Source organism: Drosophila kikkawai, chromosome X, assembly GCF_030179895.1.
Source record: "Drosophila kikkawai strain 14028-0561.14 chromosome X, DkikHiC1v2, whole genome shotgun sequence".
NCBI classification, from domain to species: Eukaryota; Metazoa; Arthropoda; class Insecta; order Diptera; family Drosophilidae; genus Drosophila; species Drosophila kikkawai.
In genome coordinates this window covers 23974534-23998277 of record NC_091733.1, presented here as the reverse complement: position 1 = coordinate 23998277, position 23744 = coordinate 23974534, and the positions used below count along the sequence as shown (strand labels likewise).

General features: G+C 33.1%; 3 protein-coding genes across 7 annotated transcripts; 1 reads left to right on the top strand and 2 right to left on the bottom strand.

The window, feature by feature from the left end:
• Positions 1-593: 593 nt before the first annotated feature.
• Positions 594-3015, bottom strand: LOC108083904 (uncharacterized). Its single transcript, XM_017179900.3, has 4 exons — positions 2743-3015; positions 2311-2685; positions 1592-2249; positions 594-1531 (listed from the first exon to the last, which is right to left on the bottom strand). The coding sequence occupies exons 1-4, from the start codon at positions 2838-2840 to the stop codon at positions 704-706; spliced, it is 1959 nt and encodes a 652-aa protein (XP_017035389.1). The 5' UTR covers positions 2841-3015; the 3' UTR covers positions 594-703.
• Positions 3016-3267: 252 nt separating this feature from the next.
• On the top strand, positions 3268-11151 carry Rbm13 (RNA-binding motif protein 13). Of its 2 annotated transcripts, XM_070288464.1 has the most exons (5): positions 3268-3390; positions 3444-3490; positions 3643-4411; positions 5196-5355; positions 11013-11151. In XM_070288464.1, the coding sequence occupies exons 1-4, from the start codon at positions 3376-3378 to the stop codon at positions 5349-5351; spliced, it is 987 nt and encodes a 328-aa protein (XP_070144565.1). In that variant the 5' UTR covers positions 3268-3375; the 3' UTR covers positions 5352-5355; positions 11013-11151. The 2 variants fall into 2 exon arrangements, with proteins under 2 accessions (XP_070144565.1, XP_017035195.1); XM_017179706.2 differs by lacking the exon at positions 11013-11151 and having other exon boundaries at positions 3270-3390; positions 5196-5478.
• e(r) (enhancer of rudimentary) lies at positions 7535-9179 on the bottom strand. 4 transcript variants are annotated; one of them, XM_017179714.3, is made up of 3 exons: positions 9029-9179; positions 8481-8590; positions 7535-8302 (listed from the first exon to the last, which is right to left on the bottom strand). In XM_017179714.3, exon 3 carries the CDS (start codon positions 8292-8294, stop codon positions 7980-7982), a length of 315 nt encoding a protein of 104 aa, XP_017035203.1. In that variant the 5' UTR covers positions 8295-8302; positions 8481-8590; positions 9029-9179; the 3' UTR covers positions 7535-7979. The 4 variants fall into 4 exon arrangements, with proteins under 4 accessions (XP_017035203.1, XP_017035204.1, XP_070144567.1 ...); XM_017179715.3 differs by having other exon boundaries at positions 8496-8590; XM_070288466.1 differs by lacking the exon at positions 9029-9179 and adding an exon at positions 8790-8808.
• Positions 11152-23744: the final 12593 nt, after the last annotated feature.

Here is a 23744-nt window from a genome sequence, read left to right as displayed (position 1 = left end):
TAATGGAAAAGTGTGGCCTGATTTGGCAGAAAAAGCTAATAGTCCTATCTATTTTCTTAGAGTCCTTTAGATAAATTTAAAGGTACAGTTAGTTATCGATTTTTGCTAAATTTGTAAATATCGATTTTTTTTACAACTTTAAATGTTTTTTTTTTTTTTTGCATTAAGAAAAAGGCAAAAAAAAAACCTATACATTTTCATTGAAGTTTTTTATAAAAATCGATTATTTTCCGATATTTTTAAAACATCGATTATTTTCCGATATTATCGATGCCTCGATTTCTGCAGTTTGTAAATATAAATTTCTACTTTAAATGTTAAAAAATTAACCTATATATTGTCTTTTATTTTATTTTATATTTATTTTGCAAAATTATTAAATATCGATTTTTTTGCAACTTTTAATGTTTTTTTTAGCATTAGGGATAAACAAAAAAAAAAAATAAATAAATAAAATTCACCGACGTTTTTTTTTAAGTCGATTATTTCCGATATTTTTATTAGATCGATTATTTTCCGATATTATCGATATTTCGATTTCTGCAACATTTTTTAACATTAATTTCCACTTTAAATGTTAAAAAAAACCTCTATATTGTTTTTTTTATTTTATTTTATATTTATTTTGTATAATTTGTAAAAATTTATGTTATTTGTCTACTTAAAATGTTTTTTGTAACATTAATAAATCTCAACAAAAGGCCTATAGTGGGTGATGGTGGTGGTGATGCTGTTGCCCAGGGAACTGGTAAACGCTGGCCGCGGGTACCGACACCATATAATTGTAATCTCTTATGGCAAATGCTGCTCCCGGTTCCGGGTAGGACTCTGGTCTGGGCTGTGACTCAAAGCCTGAAGACTGAGATGTGGTGCGTGAGAGTTGCTGCGACAGTGGCTGCTGCTGCTGCTGGTGCTGCTGCTTATCATAGGTGCTTTGATTGGCCGCCAGCCAGGCATTGACATCGCCACTTCTGCCGTTCATCAAGCCAGGTGAGAAACGGGAAGGCATCAGCAGGCTTTGGGTGGACCGAGCGAATTCCCTTTGTCCATTGCTGGCCAGAGGTGCTCCTCCAGCTCCCCGATTCCAGTGACCCATCATAAATTGCTGATGATGCTGATGCTGTTGGTGTTTCTGCTGAAACACTGTAAAGGGTGACACTGTGGAGGCTCCTCCTGCATTGCCACGCCAAGACTGCTGCTGCTGCTGTTGCTGCTGCTGATGAGTGGAAAGATGCAAAGAATCCAGCGAAAGCACCGAAGCAGCTGGCGGCACTACGACTTGGCTTCTCTGTGAGATTGTGGGAGCTCCTGCTGATTGATAGACTGTGGGGGAACGCAGGCTGTGGGTTAAACTGCTGCAATCACTCAACTGCTGGCTAAGCATGCTTAAGTTCTCCTCATCGCTGAGGCACTCGTCGGCACACAGTCGATGGAAGCTGTCGTCGGCAGACTCGTCATGGTTTGGCGATAGTCTCAAGAGATTAGAGCGATTGGTAACCAGCAGGCCAAGGGTTATAACGCTGCCTAAAAGCTAAAAATGAATATTTAAATATAACAAAAATTAAAATCAAAAGATTAACTAAAAACTCACCAAAAGACCAATCCCATCGATGTGCGGTTCCAGCATGGAGATGCCCTTGGCATAGGCACTCCACAAAAGCAGAATGACAGTGAAACGCGTAAACTTCAGACCATCATTGATCTTGTGCAGAAAGCCAAGTCCCAGCATGGCATAAGGATAAATGCTTATAAAACAGGAGGCAAAGGTGGCCTGCTGCACTTGCTGTTGACTCAAACCCACTGAAAACAGCAAAAGCTTGCCAAAGGTGCTGAGATAAAGCCTTAACTTGGCTGTAACATCCCGCTCTTCCGCCAGGTTACCCATCAAACTGGAAACCAGGACACGCACCAGGGTCAGGACATGGGAGTAGGCATAAAACAAAGCCGAACCAAAGGTTTGTCCTAGAAACTTGGTGAATTGTTCACTGGTGGCCAGCGGCATACGGCAAATCAGACACAAAATGTTGATGAAGGTCAAGATGAGCATTACCAAACGATAGCGCTGCAATTTGTGTTGCCTCTGGGCGCTGGCCAGACGATGTATATAAGGCTGCTTCAGCAGAGCAGCTCCTTTGATCACAAAATTAAGAAATTTAGAGCCCAGAACCATTTTTTTCTTCTCATGAAGAACGCCATTGACATGGCGTTCGCAGGTGCGGCACAGGCGAAACTGTTGCTCCAGTTGGTCCCTGAAATTAATAATTTATTAATTAATTAATGAATTCCTCTTGGAGCTATCACATCTCTCACCTAAAGACCTTCAATTCCCGCTCAAAGTTTCTTTCGTTTTTGGGCTCAAATTGTGACAGCTTCTCCACCTTCAGGCGCTGTGCCTCATTGCAACTATCGCACAGGCCATTGCTGCTCAAGGCGGTGGCAGTGGTACCCAGGACATCGGCATAGTAGGAGTTGGCACAAATGGTGGTGGGGCTACCCTGGGAGCTGCCCTTACCCGATGTTTGGCTGCAGTCCCGCTGCGTGGTCATGTCCCTATTGTAGTCACCATCCTTGGTGAAGCCATTGTATTGATCGCAGTGCGGACAGGTCCAGCTATTCCGCTCGGCATAGGGAACGCTGGCGTTGCCGCTGCAGAACCAGCAATTGACGCGGGCATTGTAGCGGGATCTGGCGGGGATTTGACAGAAGTTGAAGATCAGCGAGTGAGTTTTGGTTATTCCTTACCTTATGCTTGTGTACAGCTTGTTTAAGGCCAGGCCCAGGACAAAGATTATGGCCAAAATGGGCAGGCATGTGGCCGCCAGCGGCAACAGTTGATCCATGGTTATAATGGTTTCTTTTTACGGAGATGCTGCTGCTGTGGCTGGTTAAACTGCTTCGTAATGCCGGCTTTATTTTATTAAATGTCACAAAGGTGACGCCGGTAGCGCGGACTGCAATTTTTTCTTATTTTTTTGCGCGCGCCGACAAACATAACCAAACATTGCCACACGATATATATATATCGCTGGCATGGGATAGTTGGAGAGCTATCGATAACAGTAGACAAAAGAAAAAAACAAATAAAAATAAATTAATTAATATTAAAATATTAAATATAATAATTAAAGAATTTCTAAGCAAGTTTTCTAATTTTAAAACAACAGTTTTAATATTTTTTTTTATATTTGAATGTGGCTTGTGCGGTGAGTTTGCTTGTGGTTTGTGTCACCGCTAAGGCTTAACGATAGCTCATCTCAATCGATAACCCTGCCTATCAAGCAATCGCAAACCATATGTTTTTCTTTTAACGCGGCGTTCGCTGCACGTGTTCCCATTTTTAATTTAAAACTAAAAAAACTAAGCTAAAAACTAAACATGCAGCACGACGATGTGAGTTTGTCTTTGTCTCATGTTAAAACCATTTAACAAATATCTATTTCCAGGTGGTTTGGAGCATCATCAACAAATCGTTTTGCTCGCACAAAGTCAAGTGAGTTTTTTAGTTGTTAATTTTTATAAATACAGTAACAACAATTGAAAAACTTGCTAATTCTAAAGACTAGCTTTGATCTTTTCAAACTTTAACTTAAATGTAAATCAGATTCTTTCATGAATTTAAATTAAAATTGAAACTCTTTTCAGAACGGACACTCGCACCTTCTGCCGCCATGAGTACAACCTGACGGGTCTCTGCACCAGACGCACCTGCCCCCTGGCCAATTCGCAGTATGCCACCGTACGCGAGGACAAGGGCATCATCTATTTATTTATCAAAACGGCCGAAAGATCGCATATGCCCAGCAAAATGTGGGAAAGGATCAAGCTGTCGCGGAACTTTGAGAAGGCCATTGAACAGATTAACGAGAATCTCGTCTTCTGGCCCAAATATATGATTGCCAAGAACAAGCAGCGTTTCCTGAAGATCACTCAGTATCTGATGCGAATGAGAAAACTGAAGTTGCGACGCCAGAAGTTGATTGTTCCGCTGTCCACCAAGATTGAGCGACGTGAGGCGAGGCGCGAGGAGAAGGCTCTGGTGGCAGCCAAGATCGATAATCATATTGAGAAGGCGCTGATGGAGCGTCTGAAGCATGGCACATACCGTGACATTTACAATTTCTCACAGACGGCCTTTAATAAGGCTCTGGAGGCGGAGCGTGTGGATGAGGAGGAGGACGAGGAGGAGGATGAGGAGGAGCAGGAGTTGGAGCACGAAATGGAGGTGGAGGATGGGGAAGAACCAAGCAGGGATCTTTTGCGTGAGGAGTTTGTGGAAGCCGACACCGACGATGATGATGATGATGAGGAGGATGACTACGAAAGTGACTCTGGCCGGCGCGAGGAGGTGGAAATGGGCAGTGATTTCGGCGAGTCTGATGAAGACGATGATGCGGATACTGATGATATTGAGGTAAGATATCACTTGGATTACGTAGAATTTTTCGTAACAGATTTTTGGCAATTTCTTAGGGTTTATTTTTTCGAATAATATATTTTTAAATAATTTTTTAAAGAGTTTTTTAGGTTTAGAAAATCGTTGAAATATTTTTATTTTGAATATAAGAGGGTTTGAGGGGCTTTTTTTTTCGAAATTATATTTTTTAGAGAGATAAAGATTAATTAATAACTTAATTTTGGTACAGCAAATATTTTAACTATTTTTATTTTGAATTTGAAAGTAGGATAGGGTTTTTTTTTATAATATATATTTTTAAATATTTTGTGGTATTTTTTAAAATTCAATTTAGTACAGAAAACCTTTTAAAAAATGTTATTTTAAATATAAAACAAGGGTTTCTTTTTGAAATAAATTTATTAAATATTTTTTAAAGAGAAAAATTCATGGTAATATTTTTTAAAAATCCAATTTAGTACAAAAAACCTCTAAATTATTATTTTTTTGTTTTTAAAACAATCATTGTACTTTTATTTAAAGATCCTGCTTGCGAATAACTTTTTAAAAAATTACCATAATTAGTAATAAATAGTAAACAAGTTCCGCACCGCCTGAGAAGCTGTGCGAGCTTTCGAGCTAGCTCTCCGTTTGCTTTTCCATTCAGTTGCTGTTTTTCCCATTCAGTGTGCGCGTAAAGTTTTTAGCTCCAGTTTAAAATTTACCAAAAAATCTTAAAAATTAAAAAAAAAAAAAAAATCACAAAACTAAAACCCGAAATAAATTAATTACCACAAAACAGGACATCCAAGTGCCCGGCAAGAAATCAAAATCGAAATCGATCAGCAAAAAGGACACCAAATCCCCCAAGAAACGCCGCTCGAAGCCGAAATTGGAGGTGGAGTACGAGTATGAAGTGGAGGCTGAGGCTGAGGCCCAGCGGCTGCGTCGCTATTAGCCAGGTCCACCCACAAATCTTCCTCCCCCTCCTTAGCTGTTAAAGTCCTTAATTTTTAGCTAATTACGTTTGTAATTCCGTTTAAGAATAGAATTTTACGAAATTGATAAAAAAATAAGAAGCCCCAGAGATTGTGTTTGTTGGTTGAAGCGAGAAATAGCTTTGTGGCTGCCTTCTCCCTCTTTTTGCATTCTGACCAAAAAAGGCGGCTGCCACTGGGGAGCTTGACATTGAAAATGCGGCGGCATTGCAACAACAAAACCAGTTTGATATAATATTGTGCAAAAACAAAAAGAACAGAAAAAACTATATAAACAATTTTTTGCTAAGAGCTACAGTTTTGTGCTACAGAAAATCTGTGGAGTTGCAGGGAATATACATTCTATAAGCACTTGGTTTTTTTTTTTTTTTTGTAATTAAAATCCTTAAATAATAAATAATTATATTAAAACATTTAAATATAAATATTTTAATATAATTATTTAAATATAAATATATATAAATATTTTAATATAATTATTTAAATTTAAATATATATAAATATTTTAATATAATTATTTAAATATAAATATTTTAATAGGTCAATTTAAATTGTTTTTTTTTTTACATAGAAATATAGAAAATTGAATTATTTTCCAGCTAAAAGACATTCAAGATTCATAAAACTTTTTTTTATAAATAATATCTAATATCAATATTAATCTAAATCATTAATTTTAATTAATTACAATAGTTTTAACTTTTTTTATTAAAACATAGAAACATAGAAAACTAATTTTTTCTAGTTAGAAATTTAAAGGATTTAAAAAAAAGAAAAATTGTATAATGTTTATAAATATTATCTAATAACAAAGTAAAATTAAATTAATTAATTACCATAATTTTATTTAAAAACCATAGCAATTTCCGTATTTTTTTTCTCTATAATTATGGGTTTATAAAAAAACCTTATATTAATCGATTTAAAATCGGGGTTTTCAAACAAAAATATCGAAAACTTTAAATATTTTCCAGCTAGAAAGAATTAAATTAAATAAATAGTAACGATAATAATACATTATTTAATATCAAAATAAATTCAAATAAATTAATTTTAATTAATTACAATAATTGCATTTGAAAACCATAGCAATTTCCTATATATATATAGTTTTTTCTATGCATTTTTGTTTATAAATATTATCCTATATCAAAGCAAATTTAAATAATTAACAAAAATAATTCCATATAAAAAAACCACAGCAATTTCCCTCACGCCTTCATATATATATATTTTATTTTCTATTTAATAATGGGTATTTCCTAGCTCTATATCTATTATGTACACCTGCGGAATCGCAAATTTCTGCTGACGGGTTACTCTACACTCATATTAAATGAAATGCTGCCGCGGCGGGGCTAATTAAATATCGCATGCCAAGTTCAATGCAGCAGCGCGCAGCCAACCGATTCGAAAAACCCGGCCCCAGAGATCGTATCGAATCTCCCCCATATATGCGGCTAGGGGGGGATATTGGATAACAGATGCCGCGGTGACAAGGTCATTCCCAAGCAACTATATCTGCGGGCAAAGGTTCTTCTCTCGGGCCTTTAATATTTGGCCATAAAAAACGCCGGCCGGAACTCTCAGTGGTTAAACGGGGTTTATATTCTTAACCCCAGATGGGGGGAGGGGGTCTGTATTTCGTTTCGTTTGATCGAGTGAGTGGAAGATTTCAGTTGCCGTAAACTATTATAATTGTTGACTTATGCACAAATGCCGAGAGCATTTTAAGAGCTAAATAAACACTAAAACTCAAGGCATGAGGCTGTAAATTGGCTCAAAGAGCTTGAAACAGTAAAGCCGGGTAAAGATTTTACATATATCGAGAGAGAGAATGAAATAATATATCGATAAAGGTAATGTACTTTATAATATATCGAAAAATATCGATTTTCACATGTAAAATGTAAATATTATCGAAAAATATCAATAATAAATGTGTCTTTTTTTTTAAATAATTAATAATAAAGTTAAATATTATTTAAAAAATATTTAAAATTCATTATAAACTTTGATTTATCGAAACATTTTATATACAAATTCAAAATCAAATCTCAATCTCCTGAATTTCCTCATCTGTTTCGATAGTTTAACATCAAAATTATTTAATTTTTGGCCCACTAAAAAAGTAACAAAACTGTTTAGGTATACCTAAATGTTACAGAACATTCTTGTTTTTATTATCCAAGACTACAAACAAAAATTAGCATAGGAAGCAGATGGGACAATATTTGCAGTGTTTTCAACCCAAATTGGTTTTTTGGAGCCAGAGTATTATTAACCAGAAGTACAATAACGAACACAACTATTCATTTAAAACACATGGTCGTCAATTGAGTGTATATATACATTATATTAGTACTTGTAAAGTAGGGTTTTCCATTTCTAAGTTAAACAGTTGCATCTTCTCTTTGTGTTTTGTTGGTGTCGTCAGCAGCAGGACTCTGGGGGATGTTGTGTCTTCCATTTGCTCCAAGGCTTCCTCATACGGCTGGTGTGTTCATCGTCTTCCGTTAAGTTAAATTGTGTCTCTTAGTTTAACTGCTGGTTGATTACGTTATTATTATTATTATTATTTTGGTATCCTAGGCATTGGGGCTAAAGGCCGCCTGACGCAGCAGCACATAGATCTTCTCCTTGATCCAGTCTTTGTTATATGGGGCATAGGTGTTGGTGCTCTTCTGATACACCATGCAGCTAATGTCCATCAGTGTGTCAATGAAATCAAACAATTGACTGATATCGTAGGTGATTGTTGGTGTATTTGGATTGCGACGCTTCAGATGTTCCTCGTAGATCTTGCAGACGCCCTCCATGCACTCGTTTACGCTCTCGTAATCGCAGTAGGTGCGCGTTTCCGGACGAACGCCCGGCTGCACCAATAGGATTGTGTGGGACATGATGTTCTCTGGAGCGAAATAATGTTTAATTGTTATTATTAATAATTTTACAAGACTGATTTTACTGGAGATCATTATGGGATATATATTCTGATATATATTTTATTGTTGTTTTTCCTATAAACTATTTTTACTCAAAAATTCCCAATTCTGCCATAAAATAAACTTTGAAATATCATAGCTAACCTCTTTTTTTCTTACTCTGCCGTTTGCTTATTTGAAGTCCGAGACTGCTGATGTGGGTTTTATGCGCCTGTCTTTCTATCAAAGTTTATTTTTTCTCGATTTTGACAATTCTGCAAAAAAAAGAGGAGAATTTTCATGAATCAACGAAAATGAAAAAGACGAAAAATATGATTCTGTGTGCATCCTTCCCAACCATCTCCCTTTCTCCCTCTCTCACGAGCCACCACTACCAACGCAATATTTTGTTTTTTATTTGCCCAACTTGCGGTAGTTCAACTAAGGGGCAGCCCTTAACGAAAACACATTTACCTAGTTAAAGGCACTTGAAAAACAATTGCAACTTTAAGATATTTGTGCATTTTCCTATTTTGTGGCTTGTTTTTGCCGCTTAATTAACAAAAACATTTGTTCACACGCACAGAAGCCGAAGGCCGCATGCCTGTATGTGTGTGTGTGTGTGTGCACCAAACAGCGCCTAACTGTTTTTCACATCGAATTTCTGCAATGTTTACAATAAACGAATAGTTTTGGCATAGAGCTACACTTACCCGTTTGGATAATGCACCAGTTAGTAAGTTTTTTTTCTGTTAAGACTTTAATTTGAGTAATTTAAGGCCCGGTCTTAGCGTTTTATTTGTGAAAGATACCCAGTGTGACCAGATGGCATTCCACCAAAAACGGTGAAGCCCCTGATCGGCGGTTGCTTTTATCGATAGTTTAGTATCCTACCCAAAAAAAAAATACTGCATGTGGATTACAGATAAATAGAAAGAAAAGGTGCAGGAATTTACGTTTTTTTACATTAAAATGTAAAAAAAAAAAGGAAAAACATTAATAAAATATTGTAAAAAAAGGTGATGAAATTGGGTAAAGTCCAACATGACCAATGAAAAGCCAAAGCCAGGGGTGTGGAACTTTGCTAGACAAACTGGGTTATCGAAGCTGATCGGTTGTATCGGTTCACTTCGTGATCTCTAAAGCTCGTTTCGTGAGTGTCGTGCGAAGAAACACAGGCACGCGCCCACCACTAAGAGCGCGGCGTCGGCAGAACAAAAACAAAAAAGTCTGGGATCGCGTTTTTTTTTGTTTGGGCAGCGATTGAAAGCGCAGACGCAGCCTAATTTGTTGTTAATTTCAATTGTGCAAGTCGCGTTCGCGTTTTAGTTGTTTTTTTTTTCGTGTTTTTCTGTGCGTGTTTCCCAATTGAAAAAGACTCCAACGAGTAAAGTGAAAATTGACCCAAAGATTCCCGAATAACAGTAACGTTGAGAAAGGAAATGAGCAAAAATTGGCAAAGAATGCAACAAAATGTAAAGGCACAACAAGAACAGGCGAACAAAGTGTGATAAAGACAAATCAAAGTAAAGTTTAAGTGAAAAGTAGTAAAGAAAATCAGAAGGGAAAACTAAAACACAAAATCCAGGCCCAACGCGTGTCGAAAGTTTTCGTCTTCTTCTTGTCCGTTCTTCTTTCACACTCACACGCAAGTGCGCGCACGTGTCTTCATTCGTGTCAATGTATGCGTGTGTGTGGTGCATTTCATTTAATTTGCTTGTCGTATCTTGGCATCTTATTGTTATTCGTATTTTTAAAATCGATTATTTCTCCATCGCAAATCTCCTCAAATGTTCTCAGCTACCAATGGCAAAATCAAGGTGAAAAATGTAATTAATTAAAAAATATTAATATAAAATATTTAAATAAAACAAAAATTTTAGTAAATACAAAAACCTTAGGTTTTAAAGAGTTACAAAAAAAAAAAACAAAACAATAAATAGAATGACTAAAATATGTTTAATATTGTAACCATTTTTGCTAAAATAAAATTTAAAATATAAATAATAAATTAAATAAATAAATTATTCTGTCTTCTAAAATATTAAAAATTGAAAAAGATACTGCTTTTAATTAATTTTAATTTTATTTCAATTTAAATTAAAACAAAAGGCATTTTTATTAAACTTTCTTATCTGTGATATAATGGTATCTTTGAAATGTAAAAAAGATAAAGCTAAAAATATGAAAATGATAAAAATTCCATCATTTGGGTGTATTTACCAGCAGCGCTGATAATTAGCATGACCTGGGGTATGCTTAAATATTATGTGATAATTAGCGAGTTCCTCTCACTGTTTGTTGTGTGCAAACATTTTTGATTCATCATTTTAACCTAAATATAGGATTTTATTGTTACTGTTTTTCCTCCGAAAAAATATATTTGCTTTTAAAAAGGTTAAAACGGACTAAATTAATATAATCATTACATTAATGTATAAAAAGAATTTGTATGATATATAAAAAGTAAAATATAAATATGATATTTTTAAAATTTAATTTGAATAATTTTAATATTATTTTAACTTACATTAACTATTTTAGTTCTTACATCTAAGGATACAAAAAAAAAGATAAAGTTTAGCCTTAAAAAACCATTTTATTTAAGAAAAATGTGCATTATAGTTGGTATATATTTAATATATATTTTCTATATATTTCCTATATATTTCCTATATATTTCCTATATCTTTACAGTTACCTTCTGAGGACTCAGTGCTGGTGACCTCACCGCTTCGCTGCCTATTTAACGGTCCTTTTCGGGATCTGCACTTTAACGTGAGCGATCATCGCATTATTCCCGTCCACGATGTCGTCTTTCTGGACGATTTTGAACGCAATGTAAAGCCTTTGATTTACCGCCCGGTGACGTCAGAGGTTGCTGCCACCGCAGACACCTACGCAGCGGAGCTGTCAAAGCCAGCAGAGGAGCAGCAGCAACATCAGCAGCAACAGCATCGACGGCACAGTTTCAGGTGAGTCAGTGAAGCGAAAAAAAGAGAAAGGTAGTAAGGTAGAGACGGAGATGGAAAGAGCGATGGGGGAGAGAGAGAGAAGAAGAGAGGGAGAGGGAGTGTCATCGATGTGATCGTGGCCTTGAACTTGCTTTTGCCTGCTTTCGCTTGCTAATTGAGAGCGAAAGAGAAGGATGAAAAGGTTGGAAACTTATTGAAATTAAATTGGAGCTTAATTTGTTGTTGATTCGATAAAAAAAAATATGTATGTACAAATGTAGCTTTGTATATATGCTTATTTTAAATAAAAGTTTATTGAGGCAATTTTTCATCAGGTTTTTTAATAAGATTCTCGAGATCTTGATAAATTGATATTCTGTTTTATATATCTGACCTATATAATTGAAAATATTTGTATTTAAACCTCTTACCTTCAAGCAGTTGAAGTTCAAATGCTATTTTGTTTTGTAATATTTCAAGTGTCTTTAGCACACCTTGGCATCTGTAATAATTTGTCTTGTTTAACGCTGGTTAAAAAAAAAAATTAGTAGTGTTTGCTTTTGGGCCCTGATAAGTGCGGAACATTTCCAACTGATAAGAACGCGGGCGCCCCGCAAGTGATGATAATTATCTTCATTTACTATCATCATCAAATTGTTGCAAAAATGCGTATATTTGCACATATATTTTTTTATAATTTTTTTATAAGAAACTGAAATCTACACCATTTAAAAAAAATATTAAAATAAAAAATGCGTATATTTGTATGTACATTAATATTTATAATTTTTTTTAAGAAAATAAAATTAAAAAAAAATTTTTAAATTAATATAAATAGCTAAAAACTAAAAAAAATATAAATTTTTATGAGAAAATTACTGAGAAATTTGTATAGATTTTTCAAAAATCTAGCATTACAGCTAGTTAGGTTTTTAAATTGAACACAATTATAAGTATTTAGAATTAAAGTCGCCTCTTTTATACCTAATTTCCCGCTGTTAATGAAAATATAAATTATATTAATTAATTTCTGAATGACCTCCGCCGCTGGGTTCAACGTTTTGTATTGATGTTTCCTGCCCTTTGCTCCTTGCCCTTACTGTACTCTCTGCTCTTATCATGGAATCATTATTTACCTTCTCCTTTTTATGTACTATTTTTTATTGTATTTATTGTATTTTTTTTCATTTAACGAGTATTTTGTTTGTGGGTTTGACCGTTTTCTTTGTTTTTGTGTGTTTGAGACTGCGCTTATTTGCTCCGACTCTTATTGGGGCTTAATTGTTTCGCATTTCTATTGGCGCTTAACACACGACTGCCTTAACTATGATTATTGCCATTGTTACCGCTTTATTTTCTGTGTGCGCTACCTCTTTTGGCTGCCAGCGCGGATTTGTATTTATAGTTTATTTATTCTGTATTTGGAGGGAGCCGCCTCGAGTGCCGTGCTGTTCGTTGACTTGGTCGTTTGGTTCCTTTTCTGTCCAAAAAACACACAGATTTGGCTTACTGATATCGGGCCTAGGAATATGGGCATCTTAAAAAAATATATATTTAATGTATATATAAAAAAAATATATAGAGTATTGTAAAAAGTAGTATTTTTCAATTTACATTTGTTTTTTTTTTTTTAAATTACAAATTTTATATTTTCAAAATTGGAAATTTTTTTAAATTTCTTAGATGTTAAATAAAGTTTGTTAACCCAATTAAAACTAACATAACACCGCATACCGAATTCATTTTAGACTTAGTTATGATTTTTTAAAACCTTTCTTTTTTTACTAATTTTTTTCAAACATTTTTAAATAATTAATAAGAAACTATTTCCTAATTTATTTGTATTCTAAAGTAAAGTTACAGCTTTTTTATGGGGCTATACTATTTTTTAAAATCTTTTTAATGGTATTTTTATTTTAAAACAAAGGTTTTCGACTTCCTCTCGTTCTTCCGCATACTCTTACTTTTTTATTTTTAGCTAGAGATTTTTTATTGAAGGCTGTCTCGGTTGACACCTTTTTTGGTTTTATTTCTTTTTTTTGTTGTTTCTTGGTGTCTTGCTCGTGGCGATGTTTTATTATTATTTGTTGTATTTTTTTCGTATTTCTTTTTATTGCTTCACTGGCCATCGTCGCCGGTTGTTTTCGTCACAGTTGCCGGCACAAGTTTCGCTCGCCCTTGGCATTGACATTCGTCCATTATTAGCTCGTCGCTAGCCGGCATTCGTCACTCATCGGACGGCGGCGTAATTAAAACAGAAATTGACGTTCCAATGCGTTGGTGCAACGACTTCTATATATATAATGTGCATTAAAATAATTAACTCGCCCCCTGGGAGGTCGCCTCAACCAATCGGGACTTTGGCAAAACGTTGTCAAAGGAGAAGATTAATTGCCATTAAGAGCACCGTTTTTGAGGTCATTAAATGTAGATATATATATATCAATTTGGGGTAATCAGAGTCTTAACTTATTTTTCAAACAATCTGTCTTGCAGACAGATTTATTGCAGTTTCAGATTTTAACAGTTTTTAAGCTGAGTAAGGAATTTAGGAGGGGCTTTAGATATAGTTTAATGTGCAAAGGGGAGAAGATAAAACGTTGCTACTTTATTGTTTGATAACTTTCATGTTTATCATATGATTATATTTAAATTTTGGTACAATATTCACAGAAAAGGAAGGAAGTTTTTAAATATTTTAATTTTGTATTTTCGGTTTTAAAAGAGCTTTGACTTAAAATTCAATAAAAAGGAATCTCTAAGGCACTTTATTTATTTTTTCGGTATTTTTTTAAAATATTATTTACTAAAAATGAAATGAAATTAATTAAATTTAAAAAAAATATGCCTATATTTAAAATTATCTTAGAAGTTTATAAATCTAAAACTTTTCCCAGAAATTTTTCCAAGATATATGAATTTGTTATGTATTTAAAATATTTTTTAAAAACTTAAAACCTAAACTTACAATTGAAATTCGCTGAAAATGAAGTTCAATACATGCCTAATTTCTTCTAAATAATATCCTATTATACATATGTGTAGATATTATAAATAAGATATAAAAACCTTTTAACAGCTTAAATCCCCTGTTCTTATTTTTTTTTATATCACTTTGTTTTTATATCACTGTTTTATTAAAAAAAGGCAATGATTGGAAATAAATGAAGATGCATAACATATTTTGATATTCCCTGCCTGTTTTGGGATCTTCATCATCGCCATTGATGATGGTGGCTTACAATTCCAGAGGCAGAGGCTCCGCGGCATTGAAATGGCTCATTAAATCGAGCTCGTTGCGGGCTCTGCTCATTTAAATTTTTTATGGTTTTCTGGAAGAAAGAAAAAAAAAGAAAAAAAAACAGCAGCAGCAGAATTAGCGGAAACAGTCGGGCCAATAATTGTTAATAATTTCGCTGTTGCTGGCTAATATTGTAAGTGGCTAAAAGAAAAAGCACGGACACAGACAAAGACACGCAAGCTTCGAAAATCAATAGAATAATGCTGAAACACGGAACTAATGCCGAGCTGAGCACTGCGAACAATGCAAACTATAAATAGCAAAACTAAAAATAAATATGGTTGATTAATAAATCGAATAAGTAGTAATAATAACCTATATTACTTTATTTTTAACTTTAAAGATAAAGGTTGGAACTAGTTTCTTTTAATTTCCTTTTTTTAAGATTAGTTTTATATAGATTTTTAAAATGTTTTTGTCTCGTTTTTTTATTTATTTTTATTTTACAAATATTTTAAATTGTAAAGCTTGCAAGTCTCATGAAATCCCTAATAAAAGTACCTTAATTTACAATCATAAATTAAATAATTACACTATCCCAATTCAATTATTTTAAATATTAAATTATTATTTATTATCATTATATTTAGACATATATTTTATAATCCTTAATAAAATTACCTACATTTACAATCATAAATTACATTAGACACTTTTTCTCATTTTATTTACATTTCATTACTTTAAATATTAAATAGAATTTCTCAATTAATTAAAATTCCATTCATTTAAATACTAATTATTCTCTAGTTGTATTAGAATTACATTAATTTACCAAAAGCTTATCTAATCGTTGCCAATTACGGCAACTGTTTGAAAATGCGTAATCACAGCATCAAATGACCAATCAATCTCTGTAACAGCCAGCACAGCAAATAGTTTTAATCACAATTTAAGTAATAGGAGAACTTGATTACATCAATTCAATTCAGCCTCGGCCAGGCATTTCCTGTGAACGTGGCGAATTCGGATGTCACCTTTCCCTTTCCCTTTACCTTTCTTTCCCCTCTTCCCCCCGCATTTAACAAAGGTGAGCAGCACGTGCGAAGGGCTTCCTTCCTTTCTTCCTTCCTATCTATCGACACAATGTCGCCCCCGAAAATCGCTGACCCATTTCCACATTATTTGCTTTGCTTTCGAATGAAGAAAAGTGGCTAGAACGAGCCGAGCGAACAAGAACGGACACTACGGACAAAACGGACAGTGTGTTCTTGGGAGTGACCATCGCTTTGGTTGTTTTCAATATACCCTGTAGTTTTAAAATTGAAAGGATATATATATTTTTTATTTATTTTATTTTACTTCACTTTTTCTTAGTTTTATAATTTTTTTTTAAGGTTTTTGCTTTAACAAATCTTTAAAAAAGGTATCTAAAAGTATGCAATAAACAAGTCTTGAGACTTACACTCTTTGTGTAAATTTGCTTATTTTATATAGTAAAAATGTTAAATATTTTGTATACATTTTTTTTATAATATTTCAAAAGTTTATTTTATGAAATAATAGTTTCTGGCTATTTTTATACATTTTTTTTTTAATATTTCAAAACTCTATTTATTCTTATTTTTTTTATAGGGTTTTTAGCATACTGAAGTCCTGTCTATTCACAATTTACGGTTATAGTCCGACTTTATTTCCAGATAATATTATTTCGTATGTTTCCAAATTGTAAATGAGAGTTTTCTTTCCAAATAAAAAAATACAAAAACCACTAGAGCTTGAAAATCTCTTTAAAATGTGTCTCAAAGTATGCTACAAAAAGTTTTATGACGATATGATCATTTTTTCCATACTTTTTAAAGTATTTTAATTGAATTCCAACACGTGGAGGGTACTTTTAAAGTCTAAAGCTTGTCTTTCTACCATTTCGAGCCGTTCTCCTTGCTATTGCCGCTCTGCCTGGTGACAGGCCCTAATTGAATTAGCCATTAGACCTGGCCAGCAGGCACCTCTGGTTAAGGTCTCGCGATGTGTGGGAAGCCCCAGCAAGTCCCCTTTGTGTCGGCTGCCAATTGCCAGGCCGCTTTCATCGCCAATTGCAGTTTTGAGTGCGTTCGGTGCAAGTCGAATAATAAATTCGCAACAAAATCGCGACAAAAAACAAAAAGCGCAGATCATCATCACATAGATCGCGGCGAGTGACTTACTTACTTGAATTTACTGCCATCATAACGTTTTTTTTCGAGTGATCAAGAGAAAAAATGCCGGAACGAAGCATTAGCCAGCGGGATCTTGATGAGATCGAGATCGAGAGCGACGAGGAGGATGAGGAGCTGGAGCAGGGAGTGGGTCTGCCCGTGCAGTCCACTCGTAATCGCCGGAATCGCGGTTCCTCCAACTCGCCGACGACATCCAGGAGTCGCCTTCATAGCAATGCCAGCAATGGGCAACCAAGTCGAAGCCGAGAGCGGAGCAAGGAGAGATTCGGTGGATCGAATGCCGCCGATGAGGCGCGTTTCTACGATGACGAAGACGGTGAAATGGATGAGGATGGCGAGGAGGAGAGCGATGAGGATATCGAAATGCTGGATTAGTGAGTAGTGTGACTATGTGTTGTGCCTCCTCCAACCACGCGGTTGGTTTCCCCATCGTTTCATTTCATCCGATTTATGCGCTCAGCGGCCATAATTCGATTAGGTGTTGCTTTTGGGGCTTCTTTCTAGGAATTATGGTTTCGCGGGGAAAAATGTATATATATGTATAAAGAATATAGTTTCCACAAGGAAATGGTTTTATATTTTATTTAATTATTTATTTATTAAAACAATTTCAATTGTCTCTGTATACCTATTAAATTTAATAAATTAAGCCTTATCTTTGAATTTTAACTTCATTCACAATTTACCTTAAATATTTCACTTCACCTTTGGAAAATTCCCTGTTGAATTTCGTGTTAACTTTTCTGCCAAAAACCATTTAATTGAAAACTGATGGAGAACTTGGAATTGCATTTATGTGTACACACACACACATAGTAGGTTGTTCCATTCAATTGATATTTGCCATAGGGTTTTATTCATCCGTAATTCTTGCCTCTTCCCTGTGTGCCCCTTAACCGATAATTTCAATGGCATGGGAATATGTGTATATATGTACTATATATTCTCCTCCATGGGTTTAACTTTGCCCCCCAAAAAACCGCCTTTATTATGCCATCATAGCCTACAAAATGGGACCGCAGGCGAGTTGAAATATCTCAGGTCTTGTGGTTGCTTTTTGGCCAAAAAGTCAAAATGGATAGTAGAAGCGGCAGCAGCTCTGCTGCATGTTTATAAATTTATAAAGGCAAAAAGTAGGAAACTAAAACTTGCTGGAGAAACTGGAGAATCCAAAAGGAAACAACGCTGTCTGTCTGTCTGTCAGGCGCTAAAAACGAGACATTTCGAGAGCGCGGAAAAGTGTTTTCATATTCTAAGAAAAAGGTAAAAGAAAGCAGCAAATGGGTGCTAAATTTGGGCAAAATTTAAATATAGATACTTGTAAAATATGCCGTACAGATGGGACTTATTTTTGGGTTAGGTAAATTTAAATTTAAATTGTTAAAATAAATAACAATTGCGGTTTATTGGAAATTGTAGTGCATATTTTTGTTTATATTTCTTTATATGTGCTAAAAACCCCAAAAAGATTTTTTAAATATTAAATAAAAATAATAAAAAATGTAATAATCATTTTAAAAGAATTATAATATTTAAGTTATTAATAGCAATAATAAAAATATAATAATAATTTTAAAATATTTAAAATAATATTCAAAGTAATATTTAAAATAATTATAATATTTAATATGATAAAAGAAATAATAAATAATATAATAAAAACTTAAAAATAATATTTAAAAAAATTATTTTAAACTTGTATAAATCTTGATTATTTCTTCATTTATAAATCATTCAAAATTTCTATAAATCTTGTATTAAATGTTCCTCTCTATGAGGCTTTCCTATTTGAAGTCTCATCGCCCGCTGGTTTTACCTACCATGTCCCCCACCCACCCCATTTCCCCCCAATTCAGTTGCTGCTGCTGTTGTTGCTGCCGTTGTCGTCCTTTGGTCTCGCCTTTTTTGGTCTCACGTTTTTGTCATGCTGTGGGCGCTTAATTAAAATTAATGAAGTACGTTGGCTTTTTATCCTTTTGATGGAGGTGTCAGCCATTACCTGGATAGACCCACCTGCTGGTTGAACAGTACCCGCCCCCGCCGTCGTTCCCTTACCCTTAACCCTTCACTTTCATCCAGCTGTTTTCGCCCGCCTTGAGGGGCTGTAAATATTTACAATTTTTTTTGGTTACATTTCAACTCAGTTAATTGTGCAGAAAATCAAGCAGGTCTCGCCGTTAAAATGCATTCTCAAAATATATATGGGCTATGCATACCTGTAAAGGTGTGGTGATAACTGTAGAACAGAAAATTTAAATTTTTAATTTTTTAAATAATTCATTTAGATTTTATATGTAATTTTTTAATTTTCTTTATTGAAATAAATATTTTAAATTAGGTAATGAGCTAGGCAATAAATTCTACTTTTTTTTAACTTACATTTTTTAATAAATTTAAAAATATCATCAAAAATTTTTCCCATTTATTCATGATGTTCTCCCAGTAATTCTCTCATACCCTTCTCCTATATTCAAATTAAACCTGTCTCGAGCTCAATTACCAAACCTGGCAATTAATCATTTGGTTTGCAAATGCAAATGATATGTTAAGTAAAGTTAGCGACCTTTGACCTGGCCCAAGAGATAACAAATGAAATATGAATAAACATTTAAGCAAAATGCTCAAAGGAGAGTGCTACTCATCTGAGATCTTTGGGTTATGAGACATACCATCCCCTTTGACAAGCCACAGAAACTCATAAAACATTGCCCAAGTACAGTAAGTTTTTCCCGTTGCACACACACAAGTGATGTGTGTATGTATGTGTAGCTTTTCCCCATCTTCATTTTTTGTTGTTGTTGTTGTTATTTTCCCCTTGTTTTTTCCCCCGGCTGTCAAAAAAGTTGCAGCTCGGCTTTAATGTTGGCCAAAATTTTAGCATCTGTTTGGAAGCTGAAGCTGAAGCTTGACGACCCTCTGGGATTTTCTGTGGCGGCTTCGGCTGCTGCATCCTGCATGTCCTGAAATCTTTTTTGCCTTACCAAAAACAAAAAAAAAAAAAAGGAAAAGAAAATTTAAAAACTGGGAAAAATGCCACAGTAGCTGGCAAAGAAATTTTTGCTCTGCAAGCTTTCAAGTTGCTTGAAACATTCACCTTAAAGTGCACTTTTTTGGCTCTATACTTGCTAGTCTTAATTCTAATTGAAATATAATTGCCTTTTTTTTATTTATTTATTTTTTTTTTATATTATAAAACTACAATTTTAAAGTTTAAATATATATTGGGCGAAAACCTTTAAAATAATACAAAGTATATATTTTAAAATTTATATTTTAAGACAGAATTTGAATCTGAATTTGGCATAGATTCTTGGAACATTAAACTAAATGTTAAAAATATATTTATAACTAATATTTATAAATAATATATATTTATTAAAATATTATTTTTTTTTTTTATTTAATTGTTATCTGCATTTTTTTTTTTAATTTGTATTTATTTAAATTTTGATTCATTTAAATTTTTATTCATTTAAATTTTTATTTATTTAAATTTTTATTTATTTAAATATTTATTTATGTTTATTTTATTTTATTATTTTAATTTTTTTATTTATTTTAATTTTTATTTAATTTTTAACTTTTATTTGTAATTGTTTTAATTTTTATTTGTATTATAGTTGAGGACATAAAACTAGCCAAAAATATTTCACTTGCATTCGCGTGCCGCTCGACATTTGTATCTATGTATTTTTGCCTGATATGTGTGGGTGTGTGTTTCTCTGAGGTTTTTTTTTCTGCCCCCGCTGAGGCTTTTTTTTTATAAGTTTTTTGCTTTTGTGTATTTTGCGTCGCTCTGAATCGCGCATTTTAGTGGCTTGCAAAAATATGTGATGCCTGCAGCGTCGCTTTAGACGGGAGCCAAAGCAAGGTTGCGCCAAGCTGTTATGCTTATTATACACGCACACACGCCCTGCACTAGGAGAAACAGGAGAGTTAAATTGAAAACTAAAAAAAATATTTAAAAACATTTTAAAACTTTGCTTTAAATTCATAAAACAAAAAAACAAATAAAAAAAAAAAAAATTATTACCATAACAGATAGCTCAAAAATTTTTATATTTTTTTTTTTTAGAATGAAACACTTAAATAAAACTTAATAAAAATCAAACAAATAATTTTTAAGATTTTTCCCACCTTTATATATTTTTTTTATTTACTTTAAACATTATTTTTCCTAGTGTATTCCTTTACTCCCAAACCAAATTTTAGTCCCCACACTTGGGTAAAACTTGGGAGTGTGCAACTAGAAAGAAACTCAACACATTTGAGGCACCACATTTTAAGTAAAATTGTTCAAAACGCACAAAAAATAGACGAAAATAAAAATCTAAGAATTATTATGTAAAGAAACTAGCAAGATATAAATTATACCCTTTATTTAAACCAGGAAATATAAATATTAAGAATTTAAATGTGGTTTTATACATTTTGTCAAGTGTTTTTCAATAAAAAAAATTTGTTTTTGCTGCTTTCATATTTATTTAAAAATTGTATTTTAGGTAAAAACCTTTAGAATACATTCTGGTTCTTAAAATACGTGTTTAATAATTTTACGCAACATCCAGATAAATCGTTGTGACCCTCTCAATCGCAATGAATTGTAGGGTATTTATATTTTCCTTGTTCCGTGCTTTGCCAACGGGCTTTTATTTTCTTTTCTTTTTTTTTTGTTAAACGTTCCTGTGTCCTTTAAGGGAATTTCCCTTAATGCTTTAATTTTTTCAACCATTTTTGAGTATGAGAAAATATAATTGTCTTAATATTTGTCACATTTTTCACACTCTATTAAATAATCGAACTTATAACTAATTAAAAAATATTATAATTACTTAAATTAATATTTTTCCAAATATATTTCCAACAAAAATCTAAAGGAATGAAGCCTTTTTCAAATAATAATAAAATAATAAATAAATAACATAAAGAATAACTTATAACCAGTGCTTCTTATGATTTTATTTACAAAATATATTTCATAATCTTTTCGCAGGATTATTCCATATTTATAATATTATAAATTATTAAAATATATATTACATTTGGGATAAACATCATAAATCTGCCATCTACTTTAATATTGATTTCCTCGCATTTTATTAATCATTTTGTTTTAACTGGATTCCATTTTTTCTCGTTGCAGCGATACGTGAGTACAACCAAAAATTTTTTACGAACCTGGTCGTTAAGCAGGAAAAACAAAAACACAAGGAAAAAAAACAAAGGGCGGCTAACGAAAATATATGCAAACGTACATAAAACCCAAAAACATGCACATTACATCAGGTATTTACCATCCTGACAAGATTAATGCAGTTTAATGCGTTTCTGATATACGTTTTTTACTTGCTAAACTTTATTGCCGGTTTTACGACTAAAAAAAAAACCAATGCAAATTTAGCAGGAAATATATATACAACAATATATAAATAATATATAAATAGGGGAGTTAACTATTTAGGTATTCCCTTTGTCAGCTAAATTAATACATCTAAATTCCATGGGATTAAATGATTATTAAGTTGAAACTAAAATTGATTGTGACATTTAAAATGAATAAGAGTGGGTGGGAGTTATGAGTATTACTTAATCCTGCAATTATTTACATTCAAATTAAATGAATTTGCTAATTATATATTAACATTGTTAATTTGTATGTGTAGAACAAATTAAGTTGAATAACTCATCGTAAATGTTTTAAGGTAAACAAGAAGGTTTACTGTTTCCTGTTCTTTTCTGCATTTTTAGTTTACAAAAAAAAAAAATTTTAATTCATATTTATACATTTATATATATTTATATATTTATGTTATATATTTATATATTTTAAATAAATCTATTTTATAAATTAATTTGATTTAATACAACTCCCTTAACCTGGCTTTAAACATTTTCAATGCCACAGACAAACAATCTCGTTTTTACCCACACACACCTGCTTATGTTGAGTTTTTCTCCCGTTTTACCACCCATTTTCCAACCCACCACCCCCACCCACCCAAACGGTAATCGCACGCATCGGTCGGACATGTATACGTTTTGACAACCTTCCCACCTGGCACGACGTTTTTGTCTGTCAACCATTGTAATCATATTTCCAGCAGCAGTTAACCTGGCGAGGGGTTGAAATGGGTCTAAAAACCAGGTGTGGAAAGGGGGTAGGGGGATTGGCCAACACGTTTTTGTGCCCCAAAGAAATTTAAGCCAGAAAATAATGCCTAGATTTGGCTAGATTCCCAGATACAAGCATATCTCAGAAATAGGTTAAAATTATGCCAAGAAAAACTAAATAAAAGACGGGAAAGCAAACCAAAGATTATTATTATTATTATTGTTATTAAAAATTAATGAGGGGGTTATAGCTCAGGCAGAAATTTTCTTTTGGTAAACTCTTTTTTTAATGTAAAATAATAATAAAAATAATTAATGAATAATACTTAATTAAAAATACATTTAATTCATTTTTAAAAAAATTCTTTTCATATATTTTTGAAGCTTATTATTTGTATTAATTAATATAAAAAGATTCTATAATAAAAAGAAAACAAAACAAATCTCGCTGTTTTTTTTTTTTGCACCCTTAAAAATGTAACCATAACATTTCAATCAAATTTCTCAATCAATAATTACAGTTATCTAATATCTGCTTATGAGAGGGAATTTGTTGTACCCACTTTCCCTTTTTTTTCTTTTTTTTTTTTTGTTCTTTGTTGGCTTTCTAGTCTTTCGCATTGTGCGCGTTACGCATACGCCCCGTTGACGTCGCCCTTTTCTCACTTTCTCGCTAAAAAAAAAGAAAGCAAGCAAGCTCCCATTGTATGGAAAATGGGGAAAAGCAGAAAAGATTGTTCTCTTATGGCTGGGAATGAAGGAGCATTTTTTTTTTTTGGGGTAATATCCATACAAAGAACAACAATGAGCGGAAAGGGTGTTGGTGGGGAAAATGTTGTGAAATTGATATTGATATTATGCAATCGAATCGGAACGGAATGGATCCCAAAAATAAAAGAAGAAA

What these genes read in the sequence shown, in the direction of transcription:
- Rbm13 (XM_070288464.1), top strand. An exon ending in TTTTGCTCGCACAAAGTCAA is followed by an intron (nt 3,491 to 3,642) that starts GTGAGTTTTTTA and finishes AACTCTTTTCAG; the next exon opens with AACGGACACTCGCACCTTCT. An exon ending in CGGATACTGATGATATTGAG is followed by an intron (nt 4,412 to 5,195) that starts GTAAGATATCAC and finishes ACCACAAAACAG; the next exon opens with GACATCCAAGTGCCCGGCAA.
- LOC108083904 (XM_017179900.3), bottom strand. Translation starts at nt 2,840, where the DNA reads ATGGATCAACTGTTGCCGCTGGCGGCCACATGCCTGCCCATTTTGGCC. An exon ending in AAGCTGTACACAAGCATAAG is followed by an intron (nt 2,686 to 2,742) that starts GTAAGGAATAAC and finishes AATCCCCGCCAG; the next exon opens with ATCCCGCTACAATGCCCGCG. An exon ending in CGGGAATTGAAGGTCTTTAG is followed by an intron (nt 2,250 to 2,310) that starts GTGAGAGATGTG and finishes TATTAATTTCAG; the next exon opens with GGACCAACTGGAGCAACAGT.